General features: G+C 42.1%; 1 protein-coding gene across 1 annotated transcript; it reads right to left on the bottom strand.

Moving 5' to 3' along the window:
- Positions 1-1,950: 1,950 nt before the first annotated feature.
- LOC308672510 (uncharacterized protein) lies at positions 1,951-25,748 on the bottom strand. The gene is made up of 14 exons (XM_081335501.1): positions 25,598-25,748; positions 25,290-25,450; positions 24,030-24,189; positions 23,183-23,353; positions 21,614-21,705; positions 20,847-21,004; positions 20,075-20,178; positions 17,085-17,309; positions 15,351-15,436; positions 13,884-14,020; positions 11,689-11,778; positions 10,466-10,674; positions 3,643-3,849; positions 1,951-2,596 (listed from the first exon to the last, which is right to left on the bottom strand). The coding sequence occupies exons 1-14, from the start codon at positions 25,745-25,747 to the stop codon at positions 2,309-2,311; spliced, it is 2,238 nt and encodes a 745-aa protein (XP_081191627.1). The 5' UTR covers position 25,748; the 3' UTR covers positions 1,951-2,308.
- Between the last annotated feature and the right edge of the window lie 758 nt (positions 25,749-26,506).

Here is a 26,506-nt window from a genome sequence, read left to right as displayed (position 1 = left end):
AGCCTGGCACTCTGACAAATCAGCCATCAATAGACACATAGAGGTTAACGACATCTATGGTAAAGGTAAAGGTTCCCCCGCACGTTCGTGCCAGTCGTTTCCGACTCTAGGGGCCGGTGCTCATCTCCGTTTCAAAGCCAAAGAGCCAGCGCTTGTCCGAGGATGTCTCCATGGTCATGTGGCCGGCATGACTAGACGCCAAAGGCACACGGAATGCTGTTACCTTCCCACCGGAGTGGTCCCTATTTTTCTACTTGCATTTTTACCTGCTTTCGAACTGCTAGGTGGGCAGAAGCTGGGACGAGTAACAGGCGCTCACTCTGTTACGCGGCACTCGGGATTCGACCCGCCAAATTGCCGACCTTCTGATCGACAAGCTCAGCGTCCTAACCCACTGAGCCACTGCGTCCCTTAACATCTATAGATTATGCAAAAGAGACAATCAACAAGCCAAAAAGGCAACAAAAAAGACCAAAACACCTCCCCGCCAGCAATCAGCACCCAGATCAGCATAGATTAACTCCAAGGATAACATCAGACCAGCAATCAAGTAAACAACAACCCAATCAAGAAACTTCCAAAGAAGCCAACAGCAAACATCCCAATCAAAGAATCTCTAAGATCACCCCCACCAAACACTGACAGGCAAGCCACTAGAACAGGGGTAGGCAACCTCGGCTCTTTTATGACTCATGGACTTCAACTCCCAGAATTCCTGAGTCAGCATAGCTGACTCAGGAATTCTGGGAGTTGAAGTCCATGAGTCATAAAAGAGCCGAGGTTGCCTACCCCTGCACTAGAATATCCACTGACAGCAAACAGCACTCCTTACTAGCAGTGATGATGTAACCTGGTTTGGTAATGAAACATCTGAAAGAAAAGTAGCAAACTCAAGAGAGCACCAAGGACCCCTTAGGGAACACACTGATTGATGTCAGGCCTGATCCAAGAGTGACATCGATCGATCCAGCCAACATTCAGTTCTTTGTTTGCTCATACCATATAGACAGAAGCTTGCCAGACTAAACCTATACTACCCTAACTTAATGCATATATCCTGGGAGATTCTAGAGAGTGGCTACCGGTATCTTAAATTTCTTCTTCTTTCTCCAATCCTGGTTCAGGCTGTGTGGCCTCAGTACTGTCTCAGCATTAGGCTGCATCAACAGAGGGATAGCATCAAGGTCACGTGAAGTTTTAGTACCTTATCCTGCTTTGGTAAGACCACACTTGAGATAGTGAGTCTAATTTTGGTCACCACGATTTAAAAAAAAAGATGTTGAGACTCTAGAAAGGGTGCAGAGAATCATATACATGACTAGGGGTCTGTAGGCTAAAACATACGATGAACGGTTGCAGGAACTCGGTATGTCTAGTCTAACGAGGAGAAGGACTAGAGGTGACATGATAGTAGGTCTTCCAATATTTGAGGGGCCGTCGCAGAGAAAAGGGGGTTCGCCTATTCTCCAAAGTACCTGAAGGCAAGACAAGAAGTAACGGAGGGAAGCTCCAACCTAGAACTAAGGAGAAATTTCCCGACAGTGAGAACAATTAACCAGTGGAATGGCTTGCCTTCAGAAATGGTGGGTGCTCCATTGTTAGAGGTTTTTAAGCAGAGACTGGGTAACTATTTTTCCTGAGTGTTACAGGATCTCCTGCTTGAGCAGGGGGTTGGGCTAGAGGACCTCCGATATCCCTTCCAACTCTGTTATTCTGTAACCCCTCCTTGTACTGGGGTTGTTCCTTCCTGGAAAACTGGCACTTCACTTTTGTCCATCCCACCACTTCCCACTTCATAGACAGAATCCATCGCAAATACTGGGGTGCTACGGTATTATCTCAATTAGAGATAAATATTACTTCCCAGTTAAATACTTCCCCATGGAGGAAAAAACATCCACTCCTTCACTTTGGCTCCACCCCCTCCAGATTTCAACAGGGCCACCAAACCAAGAGGAGCTTTCAAGCATCTTGAAAATCTGGTTCTTCCTGAAACGCAGCCAAAATCAGAACATCCACCAAGACCACTTGAAAATGGAGTTTATTACTATTCTGTAAGTGCTCTGTTATTCTCCTGGCAATCTTATCTTTCCAGGGCAAACCTTCCCCTGCCCATTGTCCAGCGCAATCCAGTCACCGGAGCCAACAAAAACACATTCTCAGATGAATAGTCATACTTTCTCAGAAACTTCAGATTGGGTCCCTCTGTTATAAGCTTTTACTGACTGCAAAACGTCTTGCTCGATAAGCTCTGGCTCAGCAAGCCACCGGGTCGATTTCCCTGAGCAATCCTGGCCTATTTGGGAGACTAGCATTGGCTTGCACTACGGGAGTTCCCAAAGACATGAAAATCGGTCTGGAGAACATTTGAAGGAAGGCGGACTTCTTGGAAGGGCTGCTGACCACCAACAAAGATGGTGAAAGTGCCAGGCTCCAACCACCACTGTCCAGCCCATACGGCTCTCTGGCGGAAAGGTAACAGGAAGGCCACCTTGGCAGCTTGTCCCTGGCGTATCGGCAAGCGGCGGAAGCCAACTAGCTGCCAGTGGGGCATAGGCACAGATGCTTGTCCCCAGCGGAGGTAGAGCTGCACCACCTACGGAGGAGAAAAAATGTCAGAAGTGAAGAGAAAGTCCTCAAGAGAAGAAGGCATCAGTAGATTCTTCACACGTACAAAGCATCGTCCTATTTTTGCAGCATCTTCAAGGATAGGGAGATCTTTTATAAAAACCCTGAATCTACGTGAATGACTTCTGCCTCTTTCATCTACTCATCTGAAAATTAGGGATCATTTTCCTCTCTGCTTGTTTGACGGGTTCCTTGAGATTAGAGACAAGCATCTGTATGATGCAATTTGGAAGGATGCAATGAACGGAATCCATTTCTTTCTCTCTTCCCCTTTCTAGCAAACCAGGGGAACTCTATGAATCCTGCCAGGGCTGGAAATATGAGAACTATGTAGCTTCTAAGATCCAGAGAAGAGTTATTTGCTTTTTAATCCCTGTCTGACTGTGGTTCTCTATCAAATAACAGGCTGCTGTGAATATTCTGCACTCGAAGCAAAACACACTACATCAAAAAGAAATATCAAACATATAAATCAGCTGGATGTGGACAAATATTCCTTATTAGTAATAACAAATAACCATAACAATTCATAATTTATTAGTAATATTATCTTCTTATCCATTCCCGTTTCTGCTGCCCTGCAACCTGATCCCTAAAAACTCTTATTTCAGCCAAGTCAAAACTGGATTTCTGTTCTTTGCTCAATGCTGTTCTTCATGGGAGCTGCCAACAAAGACCTGGGGACTGAAAATCAACCACCATTTTGGATTCATAACCCCTGTGAGATGTCACCACCACTTACTTGTTTCTTAAAAACCTCTATTCCACCATAAATGGGCCTTATAAATATATACAAATATCCTTAGGATGTTGAACTTCGAAGACAAGTGCACCGAATTTGTCCCGCATCAGAGATTCCAACTCTTGGTGGTCTTCAACTTGACTCTCCATCCTCACATCCTGGACTTTATGCTAGAGTTTTCACCCATCTCAAGCAACATCTCACCCTCTTTTATCCCACCCCCTCTGCCCCCACTAGTCTTTGCATGCAGACAAGCAACAGAATTGCCTCACCTCTTCACCATCTCTGGATCCAACGTTCTCCACCACCACAGAGATGCTAAGATTGCCACAAATGGGCACTTGGTCAGCACTCACTACCAGATCATGGTACTGGAAGGTGGTGTATGAGAGTCCGAAGCCAAAGGGGTACAACGGGGTCTCTTTTCCATAGTAGCGATATGTCCTGCCAATCATTGTGTAGTTCTCTATTGGTGGTACCTATGGTGGAGGGCAAGATTAGCTGAAGGAAATGAAAAGACTTGAAGCTATATGTTTATGGAGATTCTCAGTCATCCAAAGTCATGGTTGTTTTCAAAGGCAACTGGACTTTGTTTTTCCTTGAAGACGTTTTGCTTCCCATTTAAGAAACGTCTTCATTTCTGACTGAATGGTGGAGAACGGAAGGAAGCTTCTTGGATGAGAAGCAAAACGTCTTCAAGGAAAAACAAACTCCGGTTGCCTTTGAAAAAGCACCTTTGGGAAATTTGGGGCTATAGCAAGCAGGATCTAGGAGCGACTTGAGGGACTTTATCGGTTAACCACCCTTGAATAAGTGCTCTAAATTGTCCCAATGTCATCTTATTTCTCTGTAGCTAAGGTTTAATTACCGATTTGTTTTTCCTTGCTTTTATTTTAAACGGTGCAACAGCATTATTTTGCTGTATATTTTAAAAGCAGTCCTTTCTATTCAAGGGCAGTTAATGGACTGTAGCTAATCCCCCATTGGAGACCCACAAAACACTAATTCAATGGGTTGAATCAGCATAAAGTTTTAATTAAAATTGTCAGCGGCCTTTGTGGAATCTGACATGCTTCAAAGGAAAGACTGCAACAGAATCTGGCTCTGGGACACTGCTGAATAGCACACCGGACTTTAATCTTATATGATGCATTTTCTGGCCTACATTTAGCAAAGTCTCCTTCAAGTCAAATCCAATTCTGAAGAACTTCATAGAGTCCTGGATGTAGTTTCCCTGGCAACAATATATGTACTTTTAAATGTACTTTTTTGTTACTGCCTTCTTTCAAGATGATGTATGAGTTCCCAGTTTAGTCTGCAGCAGATTGCAGTTGGACTGGGGGGGGGGTTTCCTGGAACATTTTGGAGACTTTTGAGAATGGCCCTATGTCCATGCAAATTTGCTCTGCTTACATGGTCACTCCAAGAAATGCTAGCATTCTGGTTAGGAGGACTCCCACTGTTAGAGATTAAACTTGATTTGGGTGACAATATTATATAATGGAGTAAAAGCACCTTTAAGGAGTTAAACGGCCTAAGGGTGTGGCTGTAATTATTCCATATAAAAGAGAGTTAGATGTTACACGTAGTTGCTCTTGTATATGTGTTTGATGTTAGTGTTTGGATACCTCTTGTTCTCTTGTTTGCTAACTTGATATTTATTCTCTCAAGAATCAACTGCTTGCTACAGTGTATATTGTTTTTGATATTGGTAAGCAGCTTTTGTATTTTGATACTATGTTTTTTATGGACTGACTTTTATGTGCATGATACTGGATTGATATTTGGACTATTTCTTACTGTGTTTCTTTTTGTTGTCTGAGTAAAAATAAGTTATAAAACTCGTGTTAGTGCATTACTGTTTGCCTAAAAGTCCCAGTACAACTTCCACTGTGTATTAATAATACTCTGTTAAACAAACCATTTCTTCATCAACATATTCTAACAATGGTTATGGGCCCAGATCCAGTGTGGTGCTGAGGACAGGCACAGTATTGTATTTATATTTCCTAACTGAGTTTTCAAATTCAGACAATGGCACAAGGACTATTCAATCCATTCTGCATTACCCAGCTTAATGGGTCAAACTACGTATCCTGGTCTACACAATGTAGTTTGCTATTACAAAATCAAGGTCTTTGGAAAATAGTCCATAATCCTCCTGATGTAACTGCCTGGGATCCAACTAATGAAGAAGATAACAAGAAGATTGTAGACTTCAATAAAGACAATGATAAGGCTTTATCTATCATTGGGCTAACATTAGGAGACCAACAGCTAGTCCATGTGCGTGGAGAAGAATCTGCTGCTAAATGTTGGGCTAAGTTGAAAAAGATTTTTGTTCGGGACAGTGTTGGTGCTCATATAAATCTTACCAGAAAGCTATTTAGAGCTAGACTGGAAAAGAATGGCGATATGTTAGCTCACCTTAACTTTATAAAAGCAACTTTGTTGGAACTGCAAGAAAAAGAACTTATTTTCTCAGAGCTTCACCAGGTTTACATCATTTTATCATCATTGGATGAGAGCTACGATGCCTTTGTATCGTCCTTGGAGGTTTTGTCCAAAGAAGACCTAACTGTTTCTTCAATAACTGGAAGGTTGTTGGAAGAATCAAGATGTCGTATGGAGAGAAAACAGTTGAGAGAGCCATTGCAACAAGAAATAAAGAAGACTGAATCTGCTTATATTTTAAAGAAATGCTTTAATTGTGGGTTAAAGGGACATATTGCTAAGTTTTGTCAGAATAGTAATTGTCAGAGAAAGGAAAGCCATAGAAAGAATAAAAAGCTGATTAATGTAGCTGTAGCTAATAGAACTACTAATAACCACAATTGGTGGGTGGTAGATAGTGGAGCTACACACTGTATTTCAAAAATAAAAAGGGATTTTGAGAATATAAGGTCTAGTAAAAAATATATTTCTATGGCTAATGGCTGGAGAGTCAAGGTCTCTGGAGAGGGTAAGGTTTACTGTTCATTTTTAAAACAAAATTTGGAAATGCTATATGTTCCCGGATGTGATTATAATCTATTATCAGTTAAGGCATTATTGGAAGCAGGTTTTAAAGTTACTTTCCAAGGGGAGGAATGTCTTATTCAAAAGAATGAAGTGAACTTAATAGCTAATATGAAAGATGGTTTGTTTGTAATTAGCAATGATCCTATTATAATGGCTACTACTTGTACAAATCAAAAACCACATGATGAATGTATTCATTTATTACATAGAAGATTGGGTCATGTGAATTTTAATACACTAAAAAGAACTGTAGCTTTGTCTAATGGGTTTAAGTTAAAGGCTTGTAAGAAATATCTGCAGTGTAATGTATGTGGTAGAGAAAAGAGCAGGGCAGCACCAGCTAATAGGTTAGATGGATTTAAAACCACAACTCCATTAGAACTGGTATTTATGGATTTGATAGGTCCTATGAAACCCAGTTTAGGGGGTGCTTGCTACATATTAAATATTCTAGACCATTATAGCAGATATGGGTTCTGTTATCTTCTTACGTCAAAAACTGAAACTATACAAACAATATCTAATTGGCTCAAGTTTGTACAAAGGAAAACTCAGTTAAATGTAAAAACCATAATAACAGACAATGGAACTGAGTTTGTTAATAAACAGTTCAATGAGCTGTTAGTTTCAGAGGGAATAGAGCATAGACGTACAGCTCCTTATAGACCTCAGCATAATGCATTTGTTGAACGGAGGGGCCAAACATTGCAAGCTATGATTAGATCTATGATTGAAGATTCTGGTTTACCTGATAGCTTATGGGGAGAAGCAGCAAAATGTGCTAATCATATTTTAAACAATGTGGTTAGTTCAGCTACAGGTAAAATTCCTTATACCTTATGGTATAAGAGAAAACCAAATCTTAGTTATATTCACACATTTGGGACACCTGCTTGGGTACATATTCCAAGTTCAATAAGAAATAAAGGAGAACATAGAGCTAAACAATTATTTTTTGTTGGCTATGAGTTAAACCATAAGTCTTATCGGTTCTGGGAGAAAGGTACTAAAAACATTTATTGTAGTTCTAGCGCTGTTTTTCAAGAACAGTCAGGCTGGGAAAGGGTAGAAGATATTGTATATATTCCTCAACAAGATTTAACTAACTCCTCAAATGAAAGTGATAAAGAAGAGGAGGAACCTGCTAGTGAGATCAAACAAGAACCACTGATAGTGGAGACAGGAGAGGAAGAAGATAATAATGTAAATGTACCTATAAGTCCAATAATTCTCAGAAGGTCTAACAGGGAAAGACGACAGCCTGATCGTTTCGAGGCAGGTTTAATTTGTCAAATAGACATTGAACCTTCTAATGTTGAAGAAATAAAAATGTATCCTGAGAATGAAAGAAAGAATTGGAAAGTAGCTATGGATAAAGAAATAAAGTCTTTGCAAGATCTTAATGTTTATCAAGAGGTTAAAATACCTAAAACAGAAAAGTTAATTGGATGTAAATGGGTTTTTAAAATGAAAGAAAGTGTTACAGGAGAGGTAATACATAAAGCAAGATTAGTTGCTCAAGGATTTGCACAAAATAATAGTGATTATGATGAAGTATTTTCCCCAACGTTAAGAGCTTCCACTCTTAGGGCTGCTTTAGTTTGGGCAGCAAATAAGAATTATAGTGTAAAACATGTAGATATTGAAACTGCTTATTTGCATGCAACATTAAACCATGATATATATATGAAAGTTCCATCAGGAATAGAAAGTAAGGTAGGGTACTGTTGGAAACTGAATAAGAGTTTGTATGGTTTAAAACAGTCAGGTTATGAGTGGAATAGATGTTTAGTAAAAGAGTTAAATAGTTTGGGATTTAAAGCTAGTATTGCAGATCCTTGTTTATTTATAAAACAGCAAAATAGTGAATTATCATTGTTATTATTATTCACTGATGATATTGCTATTATAGCAAAAGATGAAACAGAAACTGAAAGAATAATTTCAGGGTTAAAAAGAAAATTTAGAGTAAAAGATCTAGGAGCTATTAGTCATTATCTAGGGCTGGATATTGTCAGGACTAGTAAAGGATTTAAACTGTCTCAAGCTAAGAAAATTAATGGTTTGCTGAAACGTTATAATATGGAAAACTGTAAACCAGTAAAAACACCTATGGTTCAAGGTTTTGAGAGTTCAGCAGATAACAGCAATGTCTTTGATAAAAAGATATATCAATCATTAATAGGCAGCTTGATGTATTTATGTAACTGGTCAAGACCTGACATAGCATTTACAGTTAATCATTTAGCTAGATATTGTGAGAATCCTACAACCAGATGTTGGCAAGGTGCAAAAAGAGTTTTAAGATATTTGAAGCACACCATACATTATTCTCTATATCTAGAGCCAACAAAGGAATTGGAACTAAAAGCATTTGCAGATGCTAGTTTTGCATCTGATACTGTAACCAGAAAATCCACTTCAGGATTGGTTGTATTATTGGGAAACGCTTTAGTAGGATGGAGGTCTAACAGACAGAAGCATATAAGCTTATCAACAACTGAATCCGAATTTTCTTGTTTATCTTTATTATGTACTGAGCTATTGGTATGGAAACAATTATTGTTTGATATGGGTTTAAATTGTAATGAACCAATAAAAGTGTATGAAGACAATCAAGCAGCTATAAAATTAGCAACTAATGCTGCAGTGAAAACTAGATCAAAACATACGGATCTACGGTATCTAAATGTCAGACAATGTGTTAAAGATAATTTGATTAAACTGGAATATTGTGCAACTGAAGATAATATTGCTGACCAGTTTACTAAAGCTCAGGGTGCTATAAAGCATAAATCTGTTTGTGATATGTGTAATTTGAGATTGTGAAAATATATGTATAATATGCCACCCAAAAGGGGAGATTGTTAGAGATTAAACTTGATTTGGGTGACAATATTATATAATGGAGTAAAAGCACCTTTAAGGAGTTAAACGGCCTAAGGGTGTGGCTGTAATTATTCCACATAAAAGAGAGTTAGATGTTACACATAGTTGCTCTTGTATATGTGTTTGATGTTAGTGTTTGGATACCTCTTGTTCTCTTGTTTGCTAACTTGATATTTATTCTCTCAAGAATCAACTGCTTGCTACAGTGTATATTGTTTTTGATATTGGTAAGCAGCTTTTGTATTTTGATACTATGTTTTTTTATGGACTGACTTTTATGTGCATGATACTGGATTGATACTTGGACTATTTCTTACTGTGTTTCTTTTTGTTGTCTGAGTAAAAATAAGTTATAAAACTCGTGTTAGTGCATTACTGTTTGCCTAAAAGTCCCAGTACAACTTCCACTGTGTATTAATAATACTCTGTTAAACAAACCATTTTTTCATCAACATATTCTAACACCCACCACTCTTTTCTCTCAGGTTCACTGTCTAATAGACCTGGGTGCAGTGGCTGCTATATTTAGAGATTACATTTGTATTGTCTTATAGGTCTTTTACTTTTTATATGCAGGTTGTTTTTCTGATTTTTACTGTGTTGATTTCCAGGAGGGAGATGTCTAGAGGCTTATGAATGGAGTGGCACATCAGTGAAAATAAAATAAAAATAAAATAATAAAATAACATAAAAATAACATAAAAATAAAATAATTAATAAAAATAAAATACTTTTTGCTTATGTACCATCAAGCACTTTTCTGTATAAAATTAAGCTATTGAGATAGTCCTTGATTTACGACCATTTGTTTAGAAACCATGTGAACTTACGATGACCCTGAAAAAAGTGACTTACGACTATATCATTGCATTGACACCATTGCGCCCCTCTAGTCCTGCGATTGCAATTTTATGTGCTTGACAACCAACATGCATTTATGACAGTTGCAGCATCCCGGAGTTACTTACTCACCCTTTGCAACCTTCCCAGCCAGCTTCCAACAAGCAACGTCAATGGGGGGAACCTGGATTTGCTTAACGGCTGTGGCAAAAATGGTAGTAAAATCGGATGCACTGAGGACTCACTTGATGACTGCAACTAAAGTTCCAGACCCAACTGTGGTCATAGATTCAGCTTGAATGCTACAGTCCGGGAAAGAGGCACCATTATCCATCCCAGCCATACCTGGTGCATTCCTGCTGGCCACGTAGCAGGCAACCTGCCAGCAGGATTTGCCCCTTCAGCGCCCACCAACATCTTGGCCACAGCCAGCCCTGTGGTCTCAGCAGGAAAGAAACAAGCCACGATTGCCCCCACGGCATCCTCTTTCTTGGCCCAGCTTATATCCAGCGGGCCAGCGTTGAACAGGAGCAGAACCACAGGACGGCCAGCGGCTGAAATGAAAGGCCCACTCAGCTCATGAGGAGGCAAGCTGCAATCCACGCATCCCTCAAACATGATACTCTCTAGATACACGGACAATTGTACCCCTCAGCCCCAGCCATCGTGCAGAGGGAGAGCCGAAGGCTGCTGACCCTGGGAACTGCCCATCTCCACCGAGTTCCAAATGCTTTTTTTTGCAGCAGAGTGTATGTTTTCCATGAATAATATCCACAAATGGTAGTAGCAGATACAGGTAACTTACAGGTAACTTAGAGGTGATCAACTCAGAGCAAAGGATGCCCTTAGACTTGCCTTTCCAACCCTGGAGTCCCTCTGATCCCAAGATCATGCAGCTAATATCTGGGAGTAAACCCCCAATCATTCTGATGTAAGATTCTGCCTTTTTTGGATCAAGGAGGTATAAAATAGGAATCATGCAATGATTTTTCTAAAGCAACAATTTATAAACATTAAGAAGTTTATAACAGAGGCCCCCAACCTTTTGGGCACCAGGGACCGGTTCCATGAAGAGAGGTTTATCCGCGGACCGGAGGGTGTGTAGTTTTGTGTGCTGCCTGCATCCCATGGATGGGGCTTTGCTTGTTTGTGCGGAATGGTTGCTGGCATGCCGCAGCCCAGTACCGGTCCACAGACCGAGGGTTGGGGACCCTTGGTTTATAATACTGGTTGAATAAACTTCAACTCCTACTAACTACGGGGGCAGTATCTATGTAGTTTCCTTATAGCAGCAACTCTCAGATTGTTCAGCTTCACATTCTACCTCACAGCCCTAGAATCTGTCTGGGGTCTCCCACCCAAGAACTAACCTGGTCTGATCCTGCTTAGCTTTTCAAGATCAGCCATGTTCCATTAGGTGCTACCATCCAGTTGGACCGTAATAATTCATCCGGACCATAAAATGTGATCCAAGAAGGCCAAAATGCTGGCCCCATCTCTTTTAGTGATGTCACTAGGTCATCTCCAGCCTTCTTGTAGTCCTCCCCTGGGGAAAGAGACAAACTCACCCCAGGCCACAGAAGACTGCAGAAGGTCGAGCTGATGTCTGGGCAAAGACAGGTTCTTGCGATCATTGGATTCAGATTCCAGATCAGCTCCTGAGAGGAAGCAACAGAGAGTGTGTGAAAAAGTTCCTTTTGCTGTTCTTACCTTCCAGGGCTATCCAATCTCTATGGGTGGGAACTTTTTCTAGGAAGAGGGGGAAGATTTTTTTCCCTGTTGTCTAGGGAAATTCTCAATCATCATCCAAGTCATGGTTGTTCCAAAGGTGCTTTTCCAAAAGGCAACTGGACTTTCTTGAGTTTTTTTTTCTCTTTGAAAATATTTCGCTTCTCATCCAAGAAGCTTCTTCAATTCTCCAGTCCTTTAAGGCAAGGGTCCCCAACCCCTGGGCTGCAGTCCACTACTGGGCTGTGAGCCATTCAGAACCGGGCTGCAGAAGTGGCATGCCTGCGTACGCATGCATCCCACTTGCGTGAGCAGCGAGCAAACACATGTGTGCGTGCATTCCCGCTTGCACAAACAGCGGGGGTATGTGCCCGCTGCTCATGCGAATGGAAGTGCCTGCATACGTGTGCGCACTTGCGGGCTGCTCACATGGAACCCCACGCCCCCACCCCCACTGATCCATAAAGTCAGATAGATTGGGGGACTCTGCTTTAAGGCAACTGGGCTTTCTGATTTTTCTTTAAGCCATTAAAAAGGGGAGCTTTTGCCCAGGTTCACCTGGTGCGCCAGTTGCGACCCTATCTGGACCGGGATGCCCTGCGTACAGTCACTCATGCGCTCGTGACCTCTCGTATAGACTACTGCAATGCTCTGTACATGGGGCTGCCCTTGAGGACCACTTGGAGGCTTCAGCTGGTGCAGAATGCGGCCGCGCAAGTTGTGATGGGGGTCTCCCGATACTCCCATGTAACACCTCTTCTCCGTGAGCTGCATTGGCTTCCAGTTGCCCTCCGGGTGAGATTCAAGGTGCTGGTGATTACCTATAAAGCCCTAAATGGCATGGGTCCGGATTACTTAAGGGAGCACCTGCTGCCGGCGTCATCTTCCCTTCATCCTGTGCGCTCCCACAGGGAGGGTCTTCTCAGGGTGTCGTCGGTCAGAGAGTGTTGGCTTGCGGCCCCCAGGGAGAGAGCATTCTCTGTGGGTGCGCCAGCCCTTTGGAATCAATTGCCAGTTGAGCTCCGGATGGCTCCCGACCTTCGCTCTTTCCGCCGTGATCTGAAAACCTATTTATTTGAACAGGCCGGCTTGGTTTAAGGGTTTGGGGTATTTTTAATTATTTATTGTTAGGGCTTAATTAATTTAATTTTACTTTAACTTTTGTATGTAATGCTTTTACTGCCCTGTACACCGCCCTAAGTCCTTCAGGAGAAGGGCGGTATAGAAATTCATTCAATCAATCAATCAATCAATCAATCAATCAATCAATAAAAATCAGAAAGTCCAGTTGCCTTTAAAATAAAGGCACCATAGATATGACCATGACCTCGATGAAAACAGTCAGAGGAGAGATCTCTCTGCCCACAGAAGGAACAGGGATGGAGAAAGCATCTCCTAAGGGAGACTCCCTAATTCTCTGAAAAGTCAAGGGAAGGGAAGGCAGAAAGGCTTTCAGGCTTGCATGATTCTGTCACTATAATCTTACACTTCTTGAAGGCCTGACGGAAACCCTGCGTTTTTAGGCACCTGTCAGAATCCATTTATATCACATTCATAAATGTATGTTTAAAACATTATTTCCACCACCACCACCACCCCGGATTCTGCCATCTCCCAAGGAAGGAGGAGCGCATGTGGATTCAGCCTGACTTAGGTTATTTCAAAGACCAAGGGAAACCTTTTGAACTGGGGGAACAAAAGGGAGGGTTAGGAAAGAAGGCATCTGGCCTGTGTCTCCATTTGAATCTGTAAAGGAAGAAGGCAATAACCATAAAGATTTGAAGTTCCCTTTTTCCCACGAAAGGAATGACATGAAGTAAATGATGGGGGGCTGACCAAATGGGGTTGAGGGAAGGGGGGTTGAACCGGGAACTCTTTATAAAGTTTCAATCTGTAAAACAATACTAGGTCCTGTCTTGTATTTCCACAACCAAACATGTCCTAGTAAAAATTCCTTTTGGACTACAACTGACTCCAAGAGTTTTTGTTTTCCTAAGATGTGGATTGGGGTGGGTCCTGACAGTACCACTCTTACCTGTCCCAAGGCACACAATCACAATGTCTGCTCCTACGACTGCAGCTTTCACATCTTGGGGACAATACTGGAGACACCTCGGATGCTCACATCCAAGAGCACAGGTGACATTTGCTGAGATAGCTGCTAAGCCCCTCCTGCATCAGCCAGAAACAAGAGTAGGTCCTTAGCTTCTTGGCAGTAGCAATACCAATAGCACTTAGAGTTATATACCGCTGAACAGTGCTTTCCAGCCCTCTCTAAGCGGTTTACAGAGTTATCTCTACCCTTGACACAGTGTTCCCTCCTGACGCCAAGAACAGGGCTGATAGGTTTGGGCCACTGCAACCCTATTTTATTTCAACTGCAACTGCAACCCTATTTTATTTCAAGCACGTCCATCCTATTAAATGCAAACAAGGATCTCAGTCTTCAGACAGCCTTTGCAAACCAACCATACTGAGGCCTGCAGTGAGGTGACACACAGTTATCTTTTTTAAAATATAAGGGATTCATGAAAAATGGAGACTTGCTTTATTTATTATTTATTTAGTTGCATTTGTATACCGCCCTTTCCCTGAGGACTCAACCAAGCATGCGTGCAAGAAATGAAGTTAAAGAACAAAAGCAGCAACTACAATGAAGCAGAACACAAGTGTTGTAACATGCAAGAAGCTGGAATAAAAGATGCTGAACTCTTAAGCATACTAAACTGCAGTACACAGTCGATTGGGAATCCAAGGACTGCCTTAGTTTAGGATACAGGCCATCATGGTTTTGTTGCTTGCTCATTGCAAGTAATAGCAATAGCACTTAGACTTGTATGCTGTTTCATAGTGCTTTACAACCCTCTCTAAGCAGTTTACAGCATCAGCATATTGCCCTCAACAATCTGGGTCCTCGTTTTACTGACCTTGGAAGGATGGAAGGCTGAGTCAACCTTGAGCCAGTGAGATTTGAACTGCCGAATTGCTGGCAGCCGGCTATCAGCAGAAGTAGCTTGCAGTACTGCATTCTAACCACTGTGCCACCACAGCTCGTAGAAGTCCCAAAGTTCAGAAGGATCTTATCTTCAGAACCGTGACTTGTGAAACTGGATCAACCAACCCTGGGAATGTCCTTCCTAAGTCCCACCACATTATAAGGTAAATTTGAACTAGCTACAACCAGCACTATACCCAAAGTAATGGCTGAAGTGCAGTTGGCCTCATAGTTGAGTGTAATGAGAAGGAACAACCTTGAGGAACAACAGGAAGAGCCACAATCAAGGCAACACTCAAATAACATACATCTTTCACTTGACAGTGGGATGGGGGTGGCACATCAATTTTATAAATAAAATAACAACAATAATAATAATTCACACCAGCTGTAGAAAAGCTGAGAAGTCATCTAGATGGGAGCTCTGATCTAACACCATCAGCCCCAATCATACCACAGCAGTCACCCAAAAAGCTGCTTTGGGGCAGAGAGGATTGTTGGTCATACCTGGGTGTATAAATGTATTGGGGTTCAGGGACTGGCGCATAATCCCCAAAGAGGAGATCCGCCTTGTCTGCAAAGGGTCCAACCACCTGCCAGAAAGAATAAGGGAAAGTAGAAGAGATGTTGTTTCTCAGAGGAAGATGAAGTTAAGTCGCCATCAAGGTTTCCAGGACTGACTTTTTGATTGATTCCCCCCCCTCTATTTTATAAGTGAATTTAACAATCAAACTAAAATCCACAGCAGTTTGTTTATGTTTTAGTTTTGTGAATCAGTATAACCTATGCTAGTTATCACCTTGTAGCCTAGAACCACTGTTTCTCGTGGCGTCTGCTCCTTCCCAGCAGGGCGATGTTGCTCCAGGAGCCTTCAAACAATGCCACCTAGAAAGCAGGACTTCTGGGTCACAGCACCCACCCCTTGAAGAAGCAACCCCAAGACCTGGCCAGTCTGGACCCTCATCAGGACCTCAAAAATTTCCTTCCTTCCCCTTCCCTTCCCTTCCCTTCCCTTCCCTTCCCTTCCCTTCCCTTCCCTTCCTTTCCTTTCCTTTCCTTTCCTTTCCTTCCCCACCCCATCTCAGTCAATGACTCTGGCCAACTATATCAATCATTGTTACTGTTGTATTGCTTTTGCTTTCAATTTGTTTCATTTTTTTCAGACCTTTATTTTTATATTAAAAAACCCATATATCTTTTCCTATCTCAGTCTCAATCTGCACACACACACACACACACACACAGAGTACACATTTATTCCCCCCTCCCCCCTTTTGTGGCTGTATCACCAACCTTTTTTTATTAGAAAACTAATCTCTAACAAAGTACCCAGAAACACATCAAGGAATGAAGTCAGAAAACTGTTCATGCCAATCTCTCTCTATTCCTGGTTCACACCTCCCATCTGCCACCCCAGTAAGATTCTTCTTCAGCAGCCTCATCTAAGAAGGCTTCTGCAGGGGACAGGACCCACCCAACTTTAGCTGACCTTGAAAGGCCAAATAGGACTGGACCAGCTTAAACAGATGGTTCCCCCACCAGGAGACCTCAAAGCTTGTCTGAAAATCAAAAAACCCTGCATGTATGTGCCCACCTAGACCCCCAAAATTGACATTGTTGTTGTTAGTTGCGAAGTCGTGTCCGACCCATCGCGACCCTATGGACAATGTTCCTCCAGGCCTTCCTGTCCTCTACCATCTTCTGGAGTCCATTTAAGCTCACGCTTAAATTGACATAAGAAAGTCTTTGTCCTTCCATTAATTTCAAATTATTATTTTTTAATTGTGATATGTTTTGGGAGCCAAATGGTGTTGTCGATCTGTTGTGAAACTTCCAGAAGTCAAGCGGGACAATCTGGGCAACATTTGCTCAGTCATGTTCACAGACGTGCCAATCTCCCCATGAATATGTCCCAGGAGAGAATACCCACCATTACTGCAATCCTATCAAGAGCAGGCTGAAGACAAGCTGTTCCACTGATTCATTGCTCTAACTGTCAGGAAATTTCTCCTTAGTTCTAGGTTGGTTCTCTTCTTGATTAGTTTCCATCCGTTGCTTCTTGCCCTGCCTTCTTGCCTTTGGAGAATAGCTTGACTCCCTCTTCTATGGGGCAGTCCCTTAGATGTTGGAACATTGCTATCATGCCCCCCCCCAACTCCTTCTTTTCATTAAATTAGGCAAAACACTGTTCCTGCAACCGTTTTTCGTATGTTTTAGCCTCCAGTCTCAGTGGACACTTACCGCAATGGTCTTGTGCAGTAGATCTTCTGCTTTAAAAGGTAGCATTTCATTCTGGTTTTTCAGCAAAACCAAACTCTGGAGGGCGGCTTTGAGGGCCAGACTGCGGTGGGCTTCTGATTGTATAACCTCAGCCCCCAGAGCATTATAGGGGTTCATGGCTGGTGGGTCAAATTCACCCAGGCGCAGGCGAGTGAGGAAAAGGGGGCGCACACGATCCCGGATCATCTGCAGGAAGCAGGGAGAAGCAGAGGCTTTAAGTAAAGGAAGTACTTTCCCCACCAGCATTTATATATATCTTAAAATAACTCCTCACATTTTCCTATTGTATCCCTCCAAGGTACACAAATTCATTTACCTGCTTTGTTGTGGGGGTTTTTTTGGGGGGGGCACTGATGCATAGCCTGCAATCATTCATTCCGTTTTTCTTATTATGCATTACTTTGGATACTCCCCGTTGCATTGTACAATCTATCTGACATTCACTGCAAATCACTCCAGTTCTTAGCCAGCCGCATGGCATCATTTGAATTAAAAGTGTGCTTACATGCATACCCTTAACAGCAAACTCTAACATTAACACAAGCCTTCCATTTCATCGTATCCATTGCTTTTCCCACACCATGCCACAAACCCTCCGCTGCACATCAAGGTGGCACTCTTCTCCTTCTTCCAAGCAGTTTCCCCTTTGTCTTTCCTTAATTCCACTTTCCTTTCGTTCAATAGGGAGGCTGAGCGATCTTTCTAATATTTTTGATATAGGACTTGTACTTTCTCTTATCCCAGAAAATTACCATTTCTGTTCGCTACAACTTCTTTTGTTTTTCTTCTATATTTATTTTTCTCCAAGAGCCACTTGTAAAAGTAGATGTCAGCTTACATTTCCCCCTAAGAACATCTATAAGTGGTCCTCAGCTTATTATTTATTTATTTATTGTTTGGATTTATATACCGCCCCTCTCCCAAAGGACTCGGGGCGGTGTACAGGGCAATTAAAACACTATATACAACACATAATATACAAAAATTAAAATAAATTAAACCAAGTAGCCCTAAACAATAAAACACGTTCTAAAATTTAAAATTTAAAATTTAAAATCTAAAATCCCAGTCCCTCAGTCCAGGTCGGCAAGTTCAAATAAACAAGTCTTCAGGTCACGTCGGAAGAAGCGAAGGTCGGGAGCCATCCGGAGCTCAACAGGGAGCTGGTTCCAGAGGGCAGGCGCGCCCACAGAGAATGCTCTCCCCCTGGGGGCCGCCAGTCGACATTCCCTGACCGACGGCACCCTGAGGAGGCCCTCTCTGTGGGAGCTCACAGGATGATGGGAAGTTAACGCCGGCAAAAGGTACTCCCGTATGACCACAGTTGGGATGGGAACTTGCGTCACTAAGCAATGCGGTTGATAACTGAGCCGTGTCCTATTCTACCACCTTTTTTTGCTGCGGTTGTTAAACAGACATGGCTTCCCCCACTGACTTTGCTCGTCAGAAGCTGCCTGGGAAAGTCGCAAATGGGGATCATGTGACCCCAGGATACATTCATAGTTGCTTTTCATGGCTTTACTTAAGTGAAGCTTGCACAGAATTCTTTTCAACAAGACAGAGAAGTTACCAGCTCTTGTCATACCCATGATGGGAAGGCCTGGAAAAAAACTGGAAAAATTGGGTGGGGGAACAGGGTTTTTCCCCCCGTTTTTTTCAAACGGCTTTGCAAAAAAAAAATATATATATTTATCTTTTTCCCAGACCTTCCCATCTCTGTCCGTGACACAGTGTTCCCTCCTGACGCCAAGAACAGGGCTGTTAGGTTTGGGCCAATGCACCACAAGTGCAACCGCAACCCTATTTTATTTCAAGCACGCCCATAGTATTACATGCAAACAAGGATCTCAGTCTTCAGACGGCTTTGCAAACCAACCATACTGAGGCCTGCAGTGCGGTGACACACAGTTATCTTTTTAAAATATAAGGGATTCATGAAAAATGGAGACTTGCTTTAACCAAGCATGCGTGCAAGAAATGAAGTCAATGAACAAAAGCAGCAACTACAATGAAGCAGAACACAAGTGTTGTAACATACAAGAAGCTGGAATAAAAGATGCTGAACTCTTAAGCATACTAAACTGCAGTACAGAGTCCATAGTAATACAAGGACTTCGTTTAGGATGCAAGCCATCATGGTTTTGTTGCTCACTCATTGCAAGTAATAGCAATAGCAATAGCACTTAAGACTTATATACCGCTTCGTAATGCTTTACAACCTTCTCTAAGCAGTTTACAGCATCAGCATATTGCCCTGAACAATCTGGATCCTCATTTTACCGACCTTGGAAGGACGGAAGGCTGAGTCAACCTTGATTCAGTGAGAATCGAACTGCTGGCAGTGGGCAGAGTCAGCCTGCAATACTGCTTTCTAACCAGTGCGTCACCACAGCTCATAATGATTGTTAAGTAGTCATGAAGTAATGACTACTTAGCAGTTCCAGGGTTTACAGTTGGAACACGTTGCATGAATGCTGCTAGGGAATAACAAGTCCAAAACCTGGAGTTGGAGGGAAACAGCAAAGATTATCTTGTCCTCTATAACATTCCTGAATAATGCCCATCTAACTTTTATTGATAAAGTTCCAAATGAAGATGAGTCTAGCTCTTTCCATGACACTCAAACACCTGATGTTTTGCTCACATTAAATCAAAACCTCCCTACTTTGTAATATGAATCCATCGTTGTGGAATCTCACTTAGCCTTTCTTCTTCAAGGAGATGCTCCTTTGAGCCATGCCTTTGTTGTTGAACTGCAACTCCCAGCAATCCCATTTAATAATATAATAAATTGCAAAGGAAGCTGGAGGTTGTAGTTGAGCAATATTTGGAGGAGCCCCGGGTTCTCTGCTTTGCTTCACCCATTTGGAAAAGAGAGATGATCACATCCTGACATGTCTGCTCTGGAACTGGTAGGTCTTTCTTCTACTTCAAGGAGATGGGCCACTTACTTCCAGAGAAATGTTGCCCTTGCTAAGGGCTTCGGCTATGTGCATGTAAACATTATTCCTCATCCCATAAGAAAGCTCTAGATTACATCCGGCATTCACAGCCACTGCAGGGAGAAAAAAGGATAGCACCATTAGTCCAATAGTCAGTGAAACATTAGCTTCAATTCATGTTTGTCTGCAAGCCATGGATTGGCTATCTGTTTGAGTGCCATCCTTAGCAAGTGAATAGCCAAAGCAATAGCACTTAAGACTTATATACTGCTTCACAGTGCTTTACAGCTGACAACCTGGGTTCGAGACCCGAGCGCTGTACAATGGGTTGAGCTTCTGCCAACCTAGCAGTTCGAAAGCATGCAAATGTGAGTAGATAAATAGGTACCACTTTGGTGGGAAAGTAACAGTGTTTCATGCGCCTTGGCGTATAGTCATGCTGGCCACATGACCACGGAGGCGTCTTCGGACAACGCTGGCTCCCTCAGCTAAAAAATGGAGCTGAGCACTGCCCCTTAGAGTCGGACACAACTGGACAGGGGAAAACTTTACCTTTATATGTGATAATTACAGACAAGGAGTTTTTTGGTGGATTTGGGAGAGAAAATAGTGCTTGGATGATGGAAATTAAGTACAGATGGAAACAAATCTGGGCTCCAGGCTAGAAGGCTAGCCTCAGAGCAATGCTAGTAGGACTCTCGAAACTCAATCTGCAACTGAAGGTAGGTTGCAAGGAGCTTCCAGCATGGAGATGAGAAGAGCCGCGTTTTGCAACACTCACCAATTGCAGTCTCCAGGAAACTGTGCGTGTAGCGGTGCCCAGCCATGATCAGCTCCACAGCACCTTCATCGCTCACTACATAACCCTGGAAGCCCCATTCATCTCGGAGGATGTCTGTCAGCAGCTTCTTGTTAGCACAGGCTGGGACTCCATTAATTCTGCCAGATGAACCAAGGCAGGTTAACAGACTTACAAGCATGACCCCTTTGCGGTCTTCCTGTTCTGGCAAGAGCCAGTTTATTCTAGTGGTTAAGGCACCAGGCAAAAAGCAGGAGACAGTGAGTTCTAGTCCCACCTTAGCTATGAAAATCAAATGAGTGACTTTGGGCCAATCGCCAGGAGACAGTTCTAGTCCTGCCTTAGCCCTGAAAGCCAGCTGGGTGACTTTGGGCCAGTCCCTCTCTCTCAACCCAACCAACCTCGCAGGGTTGTCGTTGTGGGTAAAATAGGAGGAGGAAGATGTGTTGGATATGTCTGTTACCTCACGTTATTTCTAAAAATAATACAGGCAGGATAAAAATGGAAGTGAAAATAAATAAAATAAAATAATGAAATAAAAATATAAAATAAAATATAAATAAAATAATAAAATAAAACAAAACTAAAAGAAATAAAAAATAAAATAAAATAAAAAAATAAATTAAAATTAAAATTAAATAATAATAAAACAAAAAATAAAATAAAATAAAATAATAAATAAAAGAAAAGAAAAGAAAAGAAAAGAAAAGAAAAGAAAAGAAAAGAAAAGAAAAGAAAAGAAAAAATACCTGTTATAGCTGCACATGAAGCTGAATGTCCCGGCTCGCACGCAGGCTTCAAACTGAGGCAGGAAAGTCATGCGCCAATCACGTTCTTCCACCTGTCACAAAACGTACCACCATGTCCTCAGTGTATTGCCAGCCCATTCAGCCTGGCTTGTGAAACTCTTCCCAAATCAATGCTGCCTTCTCTCCTTTTATTATAGGTAATCCTCCAACTTAGGACTGCTTCCATATGATCGCTGCCAAAAAGCTCGTAAAATTGAACCCCCCCAGGGGGTACTTACAACCTGGTTCAGAAGTTCTAACAGCTGCACCCCCCCCCCTCACAGCCATATATCAGGTGCTCGACAACCAGCTGGCATTTACGGTCATTTGCAGCATCCTGTGTTCACATGACCGCATTTTACAACGGTTTTGACAAACATGGCACTTCCTTCCGGTTTTCAGCAAAACCAGCCCATAGTGAACAGTTGGTTCACTTTACAGCAGTGGTCTTGGCTTAATGGCTACCACAAAAAAGGTCATAAAATTGGGTAACCTGCATTACCACCATCATGACTTACAGCTGTAATGAGCAGGCTCCATTATGAAGATAAGTTAAAAACTCTTTGTAAATACCTTAAGTTCATAACTATCCTGTGAGGTCTCCTTGTTTGCTCCTCATTGTAACCCAAGCCAGAACTTACACATGTTGAGGGTTCATTTCATATCCTGGTTTGTGCTAATAGGAGATAGTGGTTGACCAGATTCCCCCAAACCAATACATGAAGGAAAATCAGTGGCCATGATTAAGGAGCACAGATGGGCCTAGTGCTTGGTCCCATTAATCAGAAGGGCTTATCTATTATGTCTTTAAGTGAGGAATGGCCTAGAGCCTGCAATGTGATTGTGGTACGCAGAAACAAATAATAACGTGTGTGTGTGTCTGTCTCTCTCTCTCTCTGTGTATGTGTGTGTGTGTGCGTGTGTGTGTGTGTGTGGATATAGAGATATAGAGATAGATAGAAATAGTGATATAGAGATATAGAGATATAGATAGATAGAGATATAGATAGATAGATAGATAGACAGACAGACAGACAGACAGACAGATAGATAGATAGATAGATAGATAGATAGATAGATAGAGATATAATAGAGATATAATGACCCTCAGTAAATTTCAAGGCACCTAGCATGATGTCATTACAGCCACACCAAAAATACTTAAATGGCTAACTTCCTTAGATATTGAGCTATAGCATCTATCCTGTTGCGACTCTACAGTGCCATACTATGGCGATTTTATCATGGTTTTAGCCTAATTTAATATTTTACCTCATCTATTGTATTTGTGTTTGTATGTATAGTGTGTTTCATTAGTGTTATATATCCATGATTGCATGACCTCTGTGGATGCCATATGCCAAATAAAATAAATAAGTGAAGTCTGTTGTGCTGTTCTTGCTTCAAGGGTTGCAAGAAATTAGGCTGTTGGGACGAAAATAAATGAGCTAGAGAAACTGGCGGGAAGGAGGTGCCCAACTCCGAAATCCGCCTGGAGAGGAGCTCCATCTCTGATCCTCTTTCACTGACCTTGGCATCGAAGAAAAACCGGGATACAGGGATATTCTCAGGACCCCCGTGGACATCAAAATGCTTGCAGCCGGCATTAGCTTTGACGTAACGGGGATGGTCACCCTGCAGCCCCTTCACAAATGCAATTCCCAGCTGGGTGGTCAAGAATGGGTCCTCCCCATATGTCTCCTAAGAGTGGAAAAAGAAGCATACCGGTCAGCTCAACCCTATTCTTCCCACCCAGTTTTTATTTCCGTTAATGGCAAGCATAAAATGAGACCAATTGGGCAAAGAAATGAAAAGAACTACAAAGCAGAAAGAAGCACCAGAACAACGAGATTCTTAAATAATTGATGTATAACCTGGGAAGATATTAATACTGTAATCCTGAACCTACAATCTATAACGAAATACAGAATATTATTAGCCTTAAAACTGTAAAATTGAAGCTAATACCCCTGATCAAGAGAGAAACGAAGCCTTTGATCATGTAGTCACTCATTTCTACTTCTGGTTATCCCATTTCTGAGAGTAAGAATCTAGCAGTTCCTTGGGTCTTCCTTAAATTTTCTACAAGGCAAAGTATCTCAAGATTTGCTTTGACCTAATTGCGGAGCTCCTTTTTCAGCTCAGGTGACTCTTATGGCCAAGGCTAGGAATATTTGTAACCTCTAATGTAATCCCTGTTGAGATTCAAGAATCAGTGACTGTTCTTCACAACTTTGGAGACACTCAACAGTAGTTGCGTTTCAGAGGACTTTTCTTGTGGCAATTAAAGTCATTCTGTTTCCCATGATCTGGGAGTTTCCAGGTGTGATGGAATCAATCCTTACCCTCCCCACTCATGCTCCTAAATCATTGATACCTGGTTCCTGCCCCAGAGTGGATGCCGCATAATGTTCAAGACTGGGCTGAAGCAGCTTAAGCCAGTATGGTCTTTATAATAGCCGACGGAGTCAAAATAGTTGTGCTTGGCGCGAACCTCAGTGGCCGTAGCGTTGGCCACTTCAAAGATGAGTTGAGTGCTGTTCAAAGACATAAGGAGAGTTGAAAAGGATTCTGTAAATTGCCATGAAATAAAGTCACTCCAAACATGCAGGGCCATGCTAGGCCATCATCCTGTACAGACAGTGTCTCAGTTCTCTGCAGGGCCACAAGAGATCCATAACTGAAGTCCCAACTGTGTATTTTGCATCAGTGACATCCCTTGCAAATAGCGTGCAGCACATCATTTACATGATTTGCATGGTGATGTCATGGCATAGGGGACATCATTCCCACCACACCCACACACATACACCCACACCCACCCACCCACCCACCCACATACACACCCGTGGATACCCAAGTCTTGTTCTTCTTAATAAATTTAATAATCTTTATTTTAGCAAGATAAAAAACAGTACGAATATTAGAAAAGAAACAAAGGAATTAAGAATGAATAAGTGAGAAAGAAAATAGAAATAAGACAAATACAAAAAGAAAATATTGTAAAGTAGCAGCTTCTGATTTTTTGGATAACAGTTATAAATGCAACTAAGCAGCAACCCGGTTTAAGACAATATTCAGTCTGAATAAGAGAGGACTTTTTGGAGATATGTTAGCCATAGTTGGGTACATAAATGGAAGCTCCACAGAAGATGGGATTGTAACTATTTTCCTTGGCCATGGAAAGTAGACTCAGAAATAAGGTGACACTACCTAGATTTTCTTCCAAACCTTCCTAAAGGTTGTTCATAGGTAGACAGTGGAACAGTCTATCTCCAGTGGTTTGTGTTCTCCATGTCTGGAGGCTTTGAAGAAGAGGCTGTACATCTGACTCTGGTAGATGGTTTAAATTATCTTTGGAGCAGATGATCCTTGTGGCCCTTCCAACTCTGCAATTCCAAAAATGGTACTGGGTTTTGCAAGTCTGGACCCTTAAGGTGTCCGTGCTGGTAGGTCTGATAGTATGCTGAAAATTTAGCAATAATGGGTGACCAAGATTCTAAGTGGGTGAGCTCAGAGACAGAATTGGGACAACATTCACATAACAACTGCTTTACTGATCAATGGAAATTTTGGGCTCACTTTTGGCCATAAATTCAGGACTAACTGTACATTGACTTAATAGGTAAATTCCTACTTGAAAGAGGCCGCCAAGCCAAGTGCTTGAGGATAAGATGTTGCCCAGCCTTGTGCTTCTGCATCCCCACGAAGACATTCTGTGTTCCAGTTGTAGGGCCCAATGCCCAAACGCTCAATAGGTGGGGCTGGCCCATTGCCCTGAGCTCCGCCTCTCGCCATCTGTGAGTAGAAAGCCCATATGGTGAATGGATAGCCATGGTCAGGCACCCCTCTGATGTGGTTTTGATAGAGGAAGACAAGCAAATTGGTCTTCCAAAGCTCTGTTGACTATCAACCCCACCAAACCATTCAAGATGCTTCTCGTACCTGCAGGATCATCTCATTCGGGGTCAGCCTATTAACCAGGTCGTCCACTCGTTCCTCCCAAGACAATGTGGGATCCCTGAAGGGAAAGTCCCATCCCCAGCAGAGCCCAGCCAACAGCAATGGGGCAGTAAGAAGACAAAAAGCCATCATTTTGTCTGCAATTGAGAAAAATAGCAATAGCACTTAAACCTATATACTGCTTTACAGCCCTAAGCAGTTTTTTTTACATATCTTGGAAGTGTCTTAATGTTCCTTTTCCCAAGATGCTCTTCCTGTTCCCCATTCCGCCTCCCCACCCCCGCCATCCCGTAATCCCATCTAAGAACTAACCAGTTTCTACATGAAACTTTACAAAAGTCTAAAAAATCTTCCAAAGAACCTTCATCCTGGAATGAGTCTTTGATGGTTTATTAAGGAAAGCCCATGGGAGATTCAGGAGCAGCTGCATTATCTCTGAGTAGAGCGACTGAATTCATTTACCCTGTCCCTGCTCACATGGTTCAAACCAGCTTGTGTTTCTCCACGGTTCGTTGAATTAACCACAAATGATTGGCTCTGTACATTATACCATGAACGGTGACTTACAAACCTAGTCACTGGTTCACAATCAGGCTAAGCCAAAATTAAACCACATGATAACTCAATCCACTGCAACAATGTGGATTCATATCAACTTGGTATCAAGGTTCATTTACTGATGAGCCCATATGCCAGTCCCATCAGAGCATCTTAGCCATCAACAGAAAAAAGGGTCTAGTCTCCCCGATTTTGAAATGCTATTGTGTGTAAACTGAAACCGAAAAAGAGAAATTATATTTGTCTATTAGGGAAAGAAAGAAAAAGAAAGAAAGGAAGTAAGGAAGTAAGTAAGTAAGTAAGGAAGGAAGGAAGGAAGGAAGGAAGGCATAA

The sequence above is a fragment of the Vipera berus genome, assembly GCF_964194415.1.
Source record: "Vipera berus genome assembly, chromosome: 9".
Taxonomy (NCBI): domain Eukaryota; kingdom Metazoa; phylum Chordata; class Lepidosauria; order Squamata; family Viperidae; genus Vipera; species Vipera berus.
The sequence above is the reverse complement of the archived record's forward strand: the minus strand, read 5'-3'. Positions and strand labels throughout refer to the sequence as shown.